The following is a 17,472-nucleotide window of genomic DNA, read 5'->3' on the forward strand; positions in this document are numbered from 1 at the left end:
ACTTACTTTCACAATGCACTCTCACACTGAGATGGTACCGTTAAATAACCTGGGGCGGTGTATTTGTCCTTGAAACTTTCCAAAAATTCTTGCATTCTTTCACCCCCACCCTAGAACATTGTGTTCGCATAACGGGACGAAATAATGCAGAGCTCGGTTCACACTAGTGCGAAAATAGTGTTAAACTCACCATGTGAAACAAAAGTGAATGAATATTAAACAACATATAAACTTAAAAAAAAAAGCCCCGGTTAAGCCGCAAACCGGTTAATCCGCCCCCGGATAATCGAGAGTTGACTGTAGTAATCAAGTGTGCACTCTTGTGGCCACTGGACCCAAGGACAGCTTCCAGTAGTTTCTGAAGGTCTTGATGATTGCCCATTTTCAAAACAAGTTACTTGAGACACTTTCTTTCCCAGTGTCCGAATTATTGAACAAGTCACAAGACCTGTACAAATAATTATATAATGATGGCCTACAGTAAACACAAAGCTGTTTCTTTCTGAGTAGTGTTTGTATAATAAATTAGAACAAGTATGTCTACAAAAGTGCAGCCAAAACATGCAAAAGTAACTATAACAAAAGTTGCGTAACTTGTAATGACGTACAGCCAGTTCAAACAGCTCCACCAATCACAACACAGCACTAAATGTTAATTAAGAGTACATGTCACATCCATTTCATTAGCTGAAGAATACATGGATAAACAAAACTCTGTCAAACAATAAATATAAAATTTTCCAACACCAAGGAAGTTACTGTTTGTGGATCATATGCCCAGTTAAGGGCTAGTAGAGTGGCATGGACCACGCAGTTTGTCATTATAAAATACATAAATTCATTATTTCGTTCATTCCTCTCATGACCAAATATTTTCTTTCAGTCTCTGTTTTCATACACTTTTGATTCATATTCTTCCATCTGAGTAAGACCCCACATTTCACTGCCATAAAAAGGAAATGTAAAAATTACTGATTTCTGCATTTGAATTTTCTGGTGTTTTGAAATGGATCGCCTCTGTGGCCTAGTGGTCGGAGTTCGATTCTCAGTGCTACCAGATTTTCTAAGAAGTGGTAGATCTGGAATGGGGTCCACTCAGCCCTGTGAGGATAACTGAGGAGCTAGTTCAAGGAAATAGTGGCTCCGGTCTAGAAAACCGAAATTAACGGCCGTAGGATTCGTTTGCGCTGACCATGCGACACCCTTTATCCACTAAAGTTGGCACTAACTTCGCCGATAAGCGGCAGTAGCTCAGTCAGTATAGTTTGCTTGTAGACTAAAACCACGGAGATTGTTTTCTGTTTTGAAATGTTCATAATGACAGCACTTTTGTACTGACTAATTACTAACATTTTATCATTTTATTACTGCTGATAATTACTCTGCAGTCTCCTAAGCAATCAGTTCCCTTCAGGTTTCTGACCAAAATTTTGTATGGATCACTCATCCCCCCCCCCCCGTCACATGTTGTACATGGCCCATTCATCACATCCTTCCTTATTTAGTTGCTCTGTCAGCATTAGATGAAGGGTCATAACTGTGAAATTACTCCTGTTGACAGCTGGGGATAGCCATTGGTTTCCTGATCCCACCAATGATAGTGAAGAACCACGACAGCTTGGATGAGATTGGCCATGATCTGTCTGTCATGTATTACTCTGTGGCTGGCTTTACCACAGTGCTACTGGTGCTAATCATACTATGTGAGTACAACAGAGCTACCGTATTAATTACACGAAAGTGTCCGAGTTAAGTGGTCACTGCAGCAGCGAAGTTCATGAATGCACTGCCCTAAACAACATGTAGAAATCACCATTCACTTACTGCAGACACAAATCCAGTACAAATGTCATGTGGTAGATACACTTGAACTTCTATGATGAATATAATCAAATGTTCCCCGTGTTAAAATCTGTTTAAACCGGAAGTCACTTAATGAGATGTTGGCCTGTGCCATTGCTGAGATGGTTGATGCTGGCTTCCCACCATGGAGCCACAGGTTCAATCCTGGGTGATTTCGTGACACATTTGTAATAGACAAAATGGCACTTGGAACAGGTTTTTCTGTGAATTTATTCAGTTTTCACCTGCTAATAATCATTTTGCCATTACTCCATAGCCATCCATCAAAGTCTCCTGAAGTGTATCATAGTTCTGACTAGGCAGCAGCATGTCATATCCTTCGTCTCTAAATATGGGGCTTCATCTCTGACTTGACAGTTGGCTGGTTATAGAATAAGGAAGTTCTAGTATATGCCTATATTTATTTTTCATAGATATTTCTTAGAGAATAGGGTGGGTCTGTAAATGTTGATAGTTTAATATAAGCTTCATGTAAAGCAGAAGTTATCCTTGACCAATATTGACTACAAATAAAATCTCCATATGATTTCTAGTGTAGATACCAATACTGAATAAATCTGAATCCATAACTAGGTTTTGGAGCTGAAACATACATACTTCATGCAAATAAAGATGAACAATTAACATCTGGAAGCTTTGCTCGGGTAGAAGGTGACATGTGTCACTAGTTCATTTGCTGACAGGCGATGTCAATGAAAACACTTATGAAATAAAAACATTCAGAATTACTGGGACCTGAAACTAAATATCATACAAATACCATTCAAGTGATCAGTGACAATAAGGATGCTCTTATCACTTCCAGTACATCACTGAAACATAACTCAGGAGTTCCATCTTGAACATTAAGCAGGAAGAATTTGAACATGTTCAGTAGAGTGGCTCCATGCTTCCATTAGTAACCTGTTGAGGGTTAAAACAGGGCAGCTCAATAGTCATTATGACCCACATAACACTGCAGGCTGACCAAAGGAGAAGATCAGCCCACAAGAGGTAGAGAAGTTTCAACAGCTGTAGTGAAGCCACATTCTCTAGGGGAAGAAACCCTGAAATCAAGTTCCTTGCCTTGGGCTAGTAACCAATCTATGTAAACTGATCATACTCCCAAAACTCCAAAGAAATAATGAGGAAAGTCGTCATAAATAAGCTGAAGTGAATCAGCCTGCTGTAGAACACAGAATGGAGCAACAGGATCCAAAACATGAAGTCTGCATATACAGTATAAGAATATTTACAATTTGTCTATTGTAGCTTGAAGAAAGTAATTGGATACGTCTCAAACTAAAGTAAAATGTGAAGACCTAAGAAAGGTGAAGTGAGGAATGGAGGAAATTAAATGACACAACATCCCTTTACATAGCCATATGTTTCCATTGGTTCAATCACAACTCAATTACCAGTCCTCCCTTCTGTATATGACATACAATTGTCTGCCACTCAGGTTATCCTTTTACCCCAAAGATGGAGGCAGCAGGTTCTTCCAAAACATTGGAATCTCTCTACAAAACTACATGGCTTCACATGTCACAAGACTGTAATATTAATATTTGGCCGCACCATAGCTCAAGTGGTTAGTCGCTGACTTCCCACCGCCGCGGCCCAGGTTCGATCCCAGGTCTGGTAAAGTGGGATTTGTGGTGGACAAAGTGGCGCTGGAGGAGGTTTTCTCTGAGTACTTCGGTTTCCCCTGCCAATCTTCATTCCACAAATTGCTCCACAATCACCCTCACCTATCATCTGGGGCTGGTACAATAGGCCAGAAGTGGCCGCAGTACAAGGGACTTAGTCCCACCCCACTAGCAATAAAAAAAAATATTAATATTCACTGCTGAGAGAACCTCAGTTCTCTACAGTGTAGTGCAGCTTATTTGTCATTGTGAGGTACTGAAATGGACAGGATACTTTGATAATTGACATTAATCAGGAGGAAGATGAGATCATAGTAATAAAACCATATGTCTGTAAAATGGTTGAGAAGATAGTATACAGTAATCTGTGGTATTTACTCCTTAAGAATATTGTCAAAGGTGAGTTTCGCTGTTAACAGTACAGACTGTTTGTGGCTATATGCAGGTCAGTAACAGAATGAATATACTCCCCCCCCGGTCTGCGCAATAGGTAACTCCCTTCTGCCTGCCTGCTGCCATTCCCACTATATGTCACTTGCAGTCTGGCTTTTGTTCAATCCACAGGCTGTCTTGTCTCTCAATCTACATTCTTGGTCTGTTACTGGTGTTGACAGAGGTGCACAATGTAGGCAGGGCAGGAGAACTGTGGCTGACTTTAAACTTGCACCAACCATGTCCATCCTTTCTCTGATCCAGCTACAGTAATAGACAGACAGGGCCTGTATCCATGTTTCAGTGTTCAAGGCAGAACCTCCCTTGCCACCCAGTCTTGCCCAGGCTGAGCAGCGGGCGAAGGAGGATACTAACTTTGTGGGCTCTGTGAAGCGGCTGGTAACAAACAGAGGTTACGTGTTGCTCATGATGTCATATGGCTTAAACGTGGGCGTGTTCTATGCCATCTCAACGCTGCTCAATCAAGTGGTTCTCATCTACTTTCCGGTTAGGGGCTCATTTATGTTAATGTTTCATTTTATCAATGTTGTAAGCCATTGTTATGGAGAATACCAGCCATTTAAAGAATGGTGGTTATTATATGCATCACCTGCCTTAATATTAAAAATTGCTGCATTTATCTTACACAGTGCATGTGGGTTTTGTTATTTCCCTTGAAAAACATTAATTGACTGGTCTGAAGTTCATGTAAATAACATTTAAAAATTCGGTTCCTAACTCATGGAAAACATACCATGTCTTTATTAAAAGATCAACTAGTTATCAGTGTTTAGGGAAATAATAGCTCTTTACTGTGAGAATCAGATAAAATGCACAAACACACTGCCTCTGCAAAATTCAGAGTTTTTAAATATTACAGCCTGTGATATGTATAATTACCACTTTGCTTTAATTGAATTTCATGCATATTGGCTAGATGGGACGGGATCAAGATAGTGCTCATTGATGGGAATGTTGTGTCACACTCATGAATACTGAGTTTGTAATAATATAAAATACTGAACAACTAAGTTTTTACTTTTAAGCTTCCTTTTCTTATTTTTCCTATAGGTTGTTTAATTATGTCCTTTCAGTATTAATGTTATGTAGCGTCTGATGGCATGATAACAGATAAGTGATAAGATGGAAAGGATCTGGCCAGAAGCAGTCACAGCCTCATTGAGGTACTATTCTGGTATTTTGCTGGCGGAACAGGAAAACCATGAAAAACCTTACAATTGACTGTGTCCTGGAAAGATCTGAACTGAGCACCTCGAGACCAATTTTTTTGGTAATTACTTGTTAAGACGTGAAACTTCCATGGCAGTTAACACTCAGCCAGCCAGACCATGCACATGTGCCCTTACAACACATCAACACATCCCACATGGAAATGTTACCCATACATAAGAAACAGAAGAAAAATATTTCATGGTATTACCAACAGACACATGGCTATCAGACTGCTCTACATGTTTCCTGTCTGTCATTCATAATGCCAACTTAAATGTGCTGGCATGTCTCATTACAGAATGGAGAGGAAGACGCAGGCCGTATTGGGCTACTGATGGTACTGGCAGGCATGCTGGGCTCAGTTCTGTCTGGAATTGTGCTTGATAAGACCCACAGGTTCAAGTGAGTGTAGCAATACAACAAGAACACACGTTAACATACTGACATATAGCTTTCCTTCTTCCAGTCATGGACCAAACAAAGAACAAAATCAAGAGCGTAACAGCGAAAATAAGACTGGTTTAGGTGTAGATGTAAGCTGGGATAGTGCAGTCAGTATAGCAACTGGCTACATGCTTGAAGGATAACGAGTCAGAGTTTGAATCCCACTAGGGCAAGATTTTTTTTCTCTCTAGTCACCCAGGTAAACCTATCCCTGTAACAGGTTGTGAAGGCCCATATGGTTGTCAGATATCAAGGCTGCCACATTTTCTAGACAACTGGCTCACAGATGGCAGTGAGGTCAGCTTTATGTGCCAGCTGCTCTTTACCCCCAGGAAGATTCCTCATACTCATTTCTGTTACAGGCTGAGCTGACCCCACAATCATACTTCAGCTGGAAGGGTTAGGTCAGTTGAAAAATCCAATGACATTGAGATTCGAATCCGCCACCTTCCAGCTTGGAGCATAGTGCCTTAACCAACTATGCTACCACATCTCTTCTCCACATCATCCAGACTGGCTCCTGGGGTCCACCCAACCTCCTATTCAGTGAGTACCAGGGGCTCTTTCCCTGGAGGTAAAGCAGCCAGGGAGTGAAGCTGACCACTCACCTCCAGCTGTTGAGGTAAAACAAAGTGGATCTGTACATCCACTTCCCTATACACATTCATGGTGTAGTGCTTAATTAGTTAAGCATAGGGACAACTTTACCTTTGGCATACTCATTATGAAAATCTGGAAAGAAGGTTGGCATTTGAAAAATCAGTCATGGTCTGACTCAGGTGCTGGCCCAAAAAGATGGAGGAAAACCATGTAAAGTCAGTAGGATAGCTGGGATCCTGCCTGAGATTTGGACTTGGCTCCTCCCAATCACAGGACAGAATCATTACTGCTTGTGCCAATCTTCTGTGGGAACAGCGAAAGTGTTAAAATGCTTTAAATAATATGTCACTTGTATGACATGATAGCTCAGTCAGTACAGGGATTAAGTTATGCTTGATCTGTTGCAATCTCTTTGAAGAGAATGTTGATCCCGCAATCTTAACTATAAGCATCTTATGTTTCATCATATTGGGTTGTATGTAAACAAATTTGCTTTACAGTTTATCTCTCTTTCATTCATAGATTGTGATTTTTCCACTGTGAGCTGGATTTTAGAATATTAGATTAAAAATGTTCATTTCCTCTATAATTTTAATATTTATTTGGTTTTTCCTAGTGTAGCCTGCTACACTCATAAAAAATTTTAATTCCTGCAGTTTCAAATTTTTCCTCCTTTTTTTTTTAGTCCAAATTTTGGATGCTTATGTAAGTACAGGTACAACTATCACTTTATAGAATTCTTTCTGCATATCTTTTCTTGTCTTGTTAATCAAATTTCTTCTTATTGTGTTGCACGATTGGTTGAATCTATTCATTTTTATCTCCAATCTGTTTCTTATTGTTGTAATTGTATATCCCAAGAAATTAAAACTATTTACTTGTTCAATTATGTGATTATATAACACTATTTTTGTTCTTACATTCATCTTTCCTCATATAGCCATTGTCTTGTACCCATTTGGTCTTTCCAAATATAAATCCAATACTTGATATTCTTTCAATAAGTGTATATTAAATATCTCTTTCTTCGCTTGTTTTTGAACAGTGCTTTGCTCTGTCTTTTAGGCATTGATAATTTTGCAATAACAAGTGATCTGAATGTACATACGATGGGGTACCCAAAAGAAACCGAACTAATTTTTTTGTGGGCAGAGCTTTTGTAGTACCGCGTTTTGCCGCTATGAGCGCATAGAGCTAACATTCCTGAGTCGATAAGCTGACTACCGTTGCTTCAGAAGGTAAGGACTAGTTTCGGCAGAGTTTATAGTGACAACTGTTTTGTGTGATCGTCGTTTTTGCAATGGCTGATTTTCGTGAACAGCGTGCGGCGGTGAAATTCTGCTTTTTGCTCGGGAAAAGTGGAACAGAAACTCTTGAAATGTTAAAAACGGCGTACAAGGACGATGCTATGGGGAAAACTCAAGTGTTTGAGTGGTTTTCCCGTTTCAAAAATGGTGAAATGTCAATTGATGACAAACCTCGTTCTGGTCGTCCTTCCACGGCCCGAACACATGAAAATGTTGAAAAAATTCGTGAAATCATCAAGGAAGATCGACGACGGACCATTGAAGAAATTGTGGAGCTGTCGGGAGTGACTTGGAGCTCAGCGGCCAGATTTGTGGCAGTCGGGTGACTGGTTTTTCCATCATGACAATGCCCCTGCTCACACAGCCCTGTCTGTACGACAATTCTTGACCAAAAATGGTATGACCCCTGTTCCTCACCCTCCATACTCACCCGACCTTGCCCCATGCGACTTTTTTTTGTTTCCTTGAATGAAAAGAGACATGAAAGGAAAAAACGACGGAGGCGCTGTCAAGCATCTCAAAAGATGAATTTAGACAATGTTTTGAAAAATGGAATAAAAGACTAGACAAGTGTATTAGTGTAAGTGGAGAGTACTTTGAAGGGGATTGAAGGTTTGTGCTTAAAATTTGAATAAATAAGTTTAAAAAAAATAAGTTCGGTTTCTTTTGGGTACCCCCTCGTATATGTCCTCCTCTATAAACATGTGTATCTTTCACCAGTTACCTGCTAAATATAATAAATTACTGACTGCAATTGCTAGTACTCCATGTAAATTCATGTTGACTTTGTATCTGAAGAATGTTTTTCTGATCCTCAATTCATTTTCAGTTGCATATTCTATCAGTTCCATTCTGATGATGTTGGCTCCCTTTGTCCACAATACAAAATGTATCAGTTTATTGTGAACCCTAGCATACAAAGAGTAATTTTTATTTGCTTTTCATAATGTATCTTCTAATGTTTTGTAAAATTCCTATGTATCTTCATTCTTCTCTTCTTCTGGCAATCTTATTGTGAGAGTTCTTTCATCTATAGCTATACATTCTATTCATTCACTTTTTCAGTATCATTATGGCTACACCAGCCACAGCTCCTTTATCTTCAGGAACTTCACTTTAGGTTAGGATATACGTACTATTCCTAGTTCTGTTGACCATTTAGGTTCTTTATTTCCAACAAAATAGCTACATCCATCTTTTTACTCATTAGTTCCATGAATTCCTCTAGTTTATGGCTGTTACCGCTCACATTCAGACTGCTATATTCCACTTTTCAACCAAATCAGTCAGTTTACTCTTTTGCTCTGCACTTGTTATCAGTGTTTTATCAGTCTAGTTTCTCTTCTTTTGATGAATCTGTGCATAACTGTCTTTTAAAAGACTGGGTTAACACCCTAGTGTTAAACCCCTTTCCTTGAGGGCCAAGTTATAAGATATGGAGACTAATTATAATGAGGATAATAACCCTAGAAGAGATAGAAACCTGTCTTGATCACATTGACTCTCATAAAGTATGTATGGCGAGGGTGGGCTGAGTACATATAATCCTATGGAGTCATAAAACTATTAAAGCTGTAACCATGTGGGGTTTAATATGTATCTGGCATGAAAAGGGGGCCAGTAAGGAAGATGAAAGAGATCATTATAGAATGGTATAAAGACCAGAACAAAGTGGTTGAAAGCAATAATGAACGAACAGAATACTTGTTAGACCCCTGGCAGGATCAAGGCCAACCTACTTCAATGGGTGACACTTTGTAAACTACATGAAATGTGACCAGAAGTCAGAACATTCATAGCTTACTTGTAGGACAACTGACATAGCATATCCATAAGGAAATTTTGTGGTATATTTTAGAAATCCATATTAACATATTTAGACCCACACATACGAAGCTCACACAACACTTGTGCCCAGCCATTTTGGGAGCCCCTTACAAACACAAGCTGAGAATTAAATTGGTTTCCTTTGTTGGTTATTTTAACATGCTGTCATTATCTAGACTATAAGGCATCAAGATAACTGTTGACTAATAATAAGTTCAGAAGGATTTTGAAGGAAGCAATCATGGCCTGATCAACATATCACAGTATTTGCCTGGAAGGACTGAGGAAAACATGAAAAACCTCAGTCAGGATAGCCAGTGCCCTGGACAAAATACAAAGAGAGCAACTACCAAATACAATTCTGTGTCTCTGAGTCATTACCACTATACCGCACTGTTCTTGTAGTTCAAAATGTTTTGCTGGTGGGAAAAACAAACAGAAGCATCCACTTGACACCTAGAACATGGCACAGCTAAGGGAACCGGAAACTGAACTGTGTCGAAACAAAACGTTATGCTTCTGGTTACAAGTCATAATATTATTCTTCTCCACATCAGTGTGTTAAAATCAGAATTAATTCTGCTTGGCAGATAAATTTAAATATTAAATAATATACCACTGGGCTAAAAGTGGTTTAATCATCTGTGTGCAGCTTGAGCACAAGCAATGGTGAACCTTCAGGTTCCCATAACAGGTGTAATGGTTACGGTGAGCTCCTGGCCTCACACATCAATTTCACTGCTTGCAGGGAGACCACCATGGCTCTGTACATCTTTTCACTGCTGGGGATGGTTGCCTACATGTTCACTCTCAGCACTGGAAAGATTGGCATTGTCTACGCCACGGGAGCTCTCCTGGGGTAAGTGCAATTATTCACATTTGTGAAATTTTGACTGCTTTGGCAGTCAGGGCTGAAATAAATATTTATATTCCTCTAACAGAATAGTCACCAAACTGTGTGTGTGTGTGTTTAGATAATTCAAAAACATATAAATTGATAAGAAAATACCATATTAAATTACAAACATACAATACAAAATGTAAGTTTTGAGGTTTTCACGGCGATGACTATGAAGAAAGTCGTCTTCTGGCGCCTAAACCCAGAAGACGACTTTCTTCATACAATACAAAAGTACATCAAAGATACTGTCACATATTTGTGACCAGACACAGGGCTTAGATTCCTAAATGGATTTACCAAACACTTAAAGATTCATAACTACAAATGATTATAACACTCTCATTAATCTGCATACTCTACAAATCACCATAGCACGCACTGAGTCTTCTCAGTCGGTTATGTCATCACTAGTCATTGCCAGGTAGCAGCTTCTAACAATGGAGATTCCTCTACTTCTGTGCTCAAAGCTATGAGTGCTGACTCCTGACTCACAACTGACTATCAACTCATAACTCATGGTTGGCTCGGTTTCCAGTTTCAGGTAAATTGTTACTGGCCTTCAAGAGCACAGTCACTCTTGGTTCCAGGCCCTGTGGAACCCATGACCATATTTTTCTGTCTCCAAACTGTGATTGAATCAGGAAACTCACTGCTGGCAGACTTCTCCTCCTGGTTCTTGATATATATCCTTGCCACGAACTGCACATAACACACTGCTTCTGACAGTTGTTCTGATGTTGCACGTGTATTTATTACCGCAGGGATCTGTTTACTGAGCTCATGCCTGCAGTCTCTTCTGCCTCCACTATTCCAACCTTCAGCTGTCATGTCACAGTATCATTACAATCCATTATTAATTATTTTTAGGAACTTCTAAATCACATACAAGGTGTGGCAATAAAGAAATCGGATTACTTTTATGACTCATTTCCGGCCACGTCATTGACGAAGAGGAGGGTAGGGCATTGACCCTTGGACTTCCCTCTACCGTCACACAAAGTTTCATTCACGTGCATCGGTTAGTCTGGCCGCGACCATTGTTAGAAGCGGATCGTGTTTCTGAGCTCCGTCGGAATAATGCTGAGTGCTAATGCAGAACAACGTGCTAACATCAAATTCCTCACAAAACTTGGAAAATCTGCCACTGAAACTTACAATTTGTTGACAGAANGAATCCGGTTTCTTTATTGCCACACCTTGTACTAAGTCTAAGTTGGGAGGCCTCACTCTGCTTCACCATTTACATCAGTTAAGTCTCAGAAAAACAGGATCTGGAAACCTCTGGGCTAAATGGCCAGAATTTTTCCATACAAATTGTCACTTTTTATAATTAACTTCCTAAATTTATCACTTTTAATCTAAAACTTGTTTTTCTGTGGATTATGAACCACTACAACATATAGAGCCAAAAGCACCAAGATACACACATCACTGGAATTACAGTACACAACAATAACCAGCACATGGCAAAGAACACAGAAAGAGGGTATATTTTATTTAACTAGCTTAACTCAGCTTGTTTTTAAAAATGAAAAATAGTTTTAAACTTTTACATTTTATGTTTTATACAGAGGGAAATGATACAGTGCAGGGTAACAGTCCAACAATCATGTGTGTTTGAAGGTGGCCTCATATGGCTGAAATGAAATATAGATTGAGTGGTGTTTAACCAATAATTTAAGAAGCATTGTATTTACAAGGCTGTATTATGTGTGTATATATAGTATATACTGTATATGTATATATTTACTGCCACATGATTGAATGACTGTATACAAGGTTTGGATTGGTAATTAGATTTATTGATCCATAACTACAAGTAATTATAACCGTTTCACTAATTCACACACTTTACAGTTCACTTGAGCACACACTTCAGTCTTCTCGGCCTGCTGTGTCTTCACCAGTCTTCTGGTAACAGCTTCCAATGGCGGACATTTCCGTTCCTCTAGGTTTCCGAACTGTCCCCAGCCTCAGCTACAGCAACTCTTGACTAACTCATTGATGCTGATTAACCAGCTACTCTTCACTGCACTGACTCCTCACTAACTGTCCTGCTTGTAACATCTCGGCGCAGACCACACAGAAAACACCATTCCTCTGTTGCTGTTTACAGGCCGTTATCTAGTTGTTGGTTTCAGTCGTTACCTAGCAACGGGTCTACATGCCATAATACACACACACACCCAGTGCCCAGTCATCATTTTCCAGTTTCTTAAAAGAGAGAAGACAGACAGACATGTGAAGCAAACAGGCATATTTTTGCAACTTCATTGCAAATTCAGCAAAAAAAATGTATCTTTTTGACTAATAGTGATAACTAATGAATCATAAGACACTAACTAAACTAACTTCATGGAGCTGAGCCCATCTTGAGAAGATGTCAATTGTGCAGCAACTCAAGAATTTCCCAGCATTAAATGGAAACTGAAGGTTCATTACTGCGTTCACAAGAGCCCTCCACTAGTCCCTATCCTGAGCCAGATCGATCCAGTCCATACCACCCCAGCCTATCTCTCTAAGATCCATTTTAACATTGTCCACCCACAGACGTCTTTGTCTTTCTAGTGGTTCTTTTCTTCTGGCTTTCCCACCAGTATGCTTTATGCATTCCTATTCTCCCCAATTCATGTTACATTCCTTGCCCACCTCATCCTCCTTGACTTGATCATTCTAATTATACTAGGTGAAGAATATAAGTTATGAAGAATCATAAGACACAGGCATGCAAAACTTGTACATTGCAAATTAAAAACATGGTTATGTCATGTCTGACAACTTTTAAATACTGGAAATCTCTATCAGTGCAAATTAGTCATAGCATCAGTAAGCCATATAAATTATACTAAATTGTCTGTAGTCTGGAGAGTACAGCATCATAATTTTCATTATGGCTGCCTGTGAATTTTCTTTAACATCTGAGCAAACCACAGTACAATGGCACACAGCAGTCATTATGTGTATGTCTGGCCTTGCAAAATGAAGTCCAAACTGTCATTCATTCAACAAGTTTCAGTATAACCAATATAATTCAAAATTTTGCTCAAATTTGTCTGCCACACAAACACTGTCCTAGGTAAATAACTTTTTCAGGTTTTTCATGACGGGCTACCTCCCAGTGGGCTTTGAGCTGGCTGCCGAGCTCACATACCCGGAGCCAGAGGGCACATCAGCAGGAATATTGAATGCTGCCGTACAGCTGTTTGGTATTGCACTCACCAACTGTTATTCATGGCTGCTGGAAGTCACAGATGATATGTGGGCAAATGGTGCACTGTGCATTGCTTTGGCACTGGGCATAGTCCTGACCTTCCTCATAAAGTCAGACTTGCGGCGACAGGCAGCCCAGGGCCCAAAGTTGTCCATTGGCACAGCCACCATCCAGTGAAGTAACAGACAGCTGTCACCAGAACACGTGAAAACAGGAAGGTAAATGTGCCATGACACATATAAGAACACTTTTAGTGTGACACGTGAGCCAAGATATAAGGGTCGTCCAGATAGTAAAGACCGTTTGGGCATAGCGATGCATGCGTAGTAATGAAGAAATGAAAAAGATGGTTTAAAGACTGGTTCAATGTACTGGCAGCAGATTTTTACGATGCAGGAATACAGAAACTCATCACATGATATGACAAATGTCTGAATCTTCATGGGGATTATGTAGAAAAACGATTTAAGGTCTGTAGTAACAATGTAAAATATTTTTTTTAACTGTATTAATTTTTTTAAGCACCAAACACACTTTACTTTCTGGACAACCTATGTATATTTGTGTCCCATACTTGCATTTAGGAGCCAGACAGCTCAGTGAGTATAGAGATTATGTTATGGACTGAACAACCAAAGAATTGGGATTCAGTGCTAAACAGGGCAGCATTGTATTTGTGTCTGCATCCAGACTAAATCTGGGGTCAACCCAGTGTTCTACGCAATAGTTCCCAGGGGTTTGTAACCACCCACCTCCACATAGTGCTGAAAGTTAAGAAAGACTGGAGCTATACCTCCACAAGAAGGCCAAGGCTCACAGTTGGCCTCAGTGCTGATGCCAATCCTTCATCTTTTATATTTGACTGGAGAAAACTGTGTGAACTTAAGGTTAAAGAATACAAACTGAAAAAAAGTGTCACTTTCCATCAGCTCCCACAGTAAAATGCTGGAATGCCACTGCTATAATGATCTGAGCATCCATAAGGTCTACATGAAAGAGACAAACCTGCTGTATGGTAAGTGCTACTTGGGTTCACAGCTCGTGGCCTACGCAACTGAGAAACGGTTCCATGCTTATGTAACTATGGAAACAAGATACTGCCACGCGGTAAGCATGAATTATTGATGGAGTCTGGATTGGTAACTGGATTTACTGCACACCTATACAACTTGTTACTACAAAGAACTACAGAACACGTAGTCTTCACAAGCTGTTGCTTGGTAGCAGCTTCTAATGGTGGACATTCCCCTTCCTTTGGTCTTCCAAACTATCCCAAGCCTGAGCTTCCAGCTTCTCACTTCTCACAATGGCACCTCTCAGTTGACTCAACAACTAAAGTATTCATCCTCGTTATAGAGCCCCAGCAGGGACTGCAGAGAAAACACTTGTTCCATTATTGTGTTTTCTCATTGCTGGGGAAACGTGTCCACAGAGCTGGTTCCCAGCAACAGCTGTTGTAATGTTGTCTGTTTACACACCTGTTACTCAGCAGTGGGTCTACATGTCACAATACGTTATGTTTGGACAATCCATTACTGATGCTAGGGTTCTCCAAAACAAAGGCAGAGCCAGCAACTGTGCCCTATGGTATGTGAATCCCAAACCTTTGCAATGCAGTGTGCTCAATACTCACACTGAATCCTTTCATTGCAGAAACAAAATGCTGTTCCACAGTGCATGGATGACACTGAAAGGATTCAAACAGAAGGGGGGGGAGTATGTAAAGTTCCAGCAGTTTTATCAGTGACCCCCATATCCAACACCCTGAACAGTTAGACTAACCACTGTTCATCATGTGTGGTCAATACTTAGGAGTGAGTGTCTCCCTCCATGTTGTGTACCCTCAAAGTATTGGTGCTTAGACATAAAGGCAATTTTATTAGCTTGCATGCAGTACCCAAGATTAGTGAAAACACTATACTTAGACAACATAAGTCCCAGAGACGGACCCCATCCACATCAGCCTCAAGATGTTATGCTTTCCCCTCCAGTTGTTAGGCCAGTGACATGCCAGAAGGACTGCAGGGCAATACAACAGTATGCTAGACCTGCAGTCAGAATGCACTTGGTTTGAATTCTGGCTGGGACACCAGCTGGCCTGGGCAAATGCTTGGATAGTAACTTGATCAGGTATTTGCTGCTATATAGTCGAGGTACTGACAGTACGGTCAGTGCACATACTTCTGTATATAAAGTGTAGCTGAACTACGTTACCCTTGGAAGAAAATTGACTGTTGCCTTGGTACACCTTTCATTGTTGCTATATACCTGACAATGATGAAATCCATGTGACTGCTGAAGCTGGTTTTGAGAAAACGGACATTTTGAGTTTGGGCCCCTGGTGCATGCACCATTATTTTCATGAAGATACTACTGATGGCAGTTTTATTTAGGGATACAGTCGCTATAAATTACTGAAATTTAATTGATATCCTTAGAGGCGTTTTTGAAGAAGATCGCCATTTTGTTTTATATGGTCCATCTAAAGTTAGAAAGCTCGTACTCACCAGGCACCAACCTACAAGCGATAAAGTCTTAAAAAATGAGTGTCAATAAAATCCTCCCAAGTGTTCAGGCTCTAGAGAGGTGCAAAATATACATACAGACAGACAGATGTCACCCCAGTAACCAATTCTTCATATTCTGAGGGGGCTCAAAATGTGTAAATCTCTCAAAATCTCGAGATAAAATATTTTCACAATCACAATACTTTGATATGTACTGCATATATGAAGAATTGAAGAAAATAATTACTGCAAGTGGGAAGACTCAAGTGTCATCATTCCCACCATCCATAGTTCTTTCTTTCTGGGGGCTCAGTATAATTTCTGTATGCCTGAAGAACACAAGCAAGACAGTTAGCCAAATGGCATGTTTAGCTGACACACAGGACAACACTGGAAATGTTTAAAGTAGGCAGGAGGCAGTTTCATACTTGGAAGCACAAAACAAAATGTGAAAAAGAGAAATTATGTTACTGCAACTGAAAGCATTCATAAATTTGAAAATGTTACTTGTTATATCTGCTCAGTTACTGAACTGAGGGATGACACGCCATGCCGTAGCTCAGGTGGTTAGTTGCCAGCTTCACAACACAATGGCCCATGTTCAGTTCCAGGGTTGCCCATCTGGGATTTGTGGTGGATAAAGAGCCAGTGCAAGCACCTTAGTTTTCATTTGTCTATCATCATTCCACCAATGCTCCAAATCCATTTATCATTGGGGGCTGGTACAACAGGCAAAGTAAAAAGGGACTAAGTCTCATCACATTCCTACAACTTAAACAAAGAATATATATATGTCAGTGCGGATGGCACATTTGTAAGAAGCCATGCTTGAAACACTGGATTGACCACAGAGTTAAAGCAACATATCCCTACCCTGTAGAGTTCCATGTCAATATAATAAAGCATAACGACCCCAAGGAATGTCAAATATGCAGAATGTTGTAAACTGTTTATAGATAAGTGCTGCCAACAATAAAGCTACATTTTAGTGACAATAATCATGACAATAATGACTATGTGAAGCAGGCTACTACTATAATAACTGTAAAGTAGCCCTACAATTTGTAGTTTTTTGTCATTTTATTGATGTTATTCATCTGTATTTTGTTTAATAATGTGATACATTGCCACTAGAGCGAGTCAGTGTCCACGGTGACTTGAAACAAATGATTCCAAGTCTACAGTATTATCACAAACCAACTTGCTCAGGAAGACCACAAAATCTCAGGACAGCAAAACCAAAACCAAAAATCTTTGGGATATAAACGTTGAAGCAGAACCACACTAAGAAAGCTGGCTCAAGTCACTAGTGGTCCCTGCTACTGGCCAATGTTACATGTGTGAAGCCTCACACAACAACACTAAGCAGACATGTTCCACTTTCAATGTATCAACAACCTTCTGTGATAAAAACGTTGTTTACAATGCAGTGTTGCTTTTCACTTCATCACTGTTGTCCCTGCTATCCCAATCCCATTGAAAGAGTTACGGAATTCGTTTCCAAGACTGCTCTTCCCAG

At 39.9% G+C, this 17,472-nt stretch overlaps 1 protein-coding gene across 2 annotated transcripts in view; it reads left to right on the forward strand.

Moving 5' to 3' along the window:
- Positions 1-17,233, forward strand: part of LOC111863768 (feline leukemia virus subgroup C receptor-related protein 2) — a 25,555-nt gene extending 8,322 nt beyond the window's left edge. The window contains exons 2-7 of one of the 2 annotated variants that reach the window (XM_023850419.2): positions 1,562-1,703; positions 4,228-4,430; positions 5,455-5,558; positions 10,083-10,193; positions 13,329-13,664; positions 15,100-17,233. In XM_023850419.2, the coding sequence (XP_023706187.1) occupies positions 1,562-1,703; positions 4,228-4,430; positions 5,455-5,558; positions 10,083-10,193; positions 13,329-13,623 (855 nt within the window). In that variant the 3' untranslated portion in view covers positions 13,624-13,664; positions 15,100-17,233. Of the gene's footprint in view, positions 1-1,561; positions 1,704-4,227; positions 4,431-5,454; positions 5,559-10,082; positions 10,194-13,328 lie in introns of both variants that reach the window. The other variant, XM_033751197.1, reaches the window with a different exon arrangement.
- The last annotated feature ends 239 nt before the right edge of the window (positions 17,234-17,472 follow it).

This window comes from Cryptotermes secundus, unplaced genomic scaffold (assembly GCF_002891405.2).
Source record: "Cryptotermes secundus unplaced genomic scaffold, Csec_1.0 scaffold572, whole genome shotgun sequence".
Taxonomy (NCBI): domain Eukaryota; kingdom Metazoa; phylum Arthropoda; class Insecta; order Blattodea; family Kalotermitidae; genus Cryptotermes; species Cryptotermes secundus.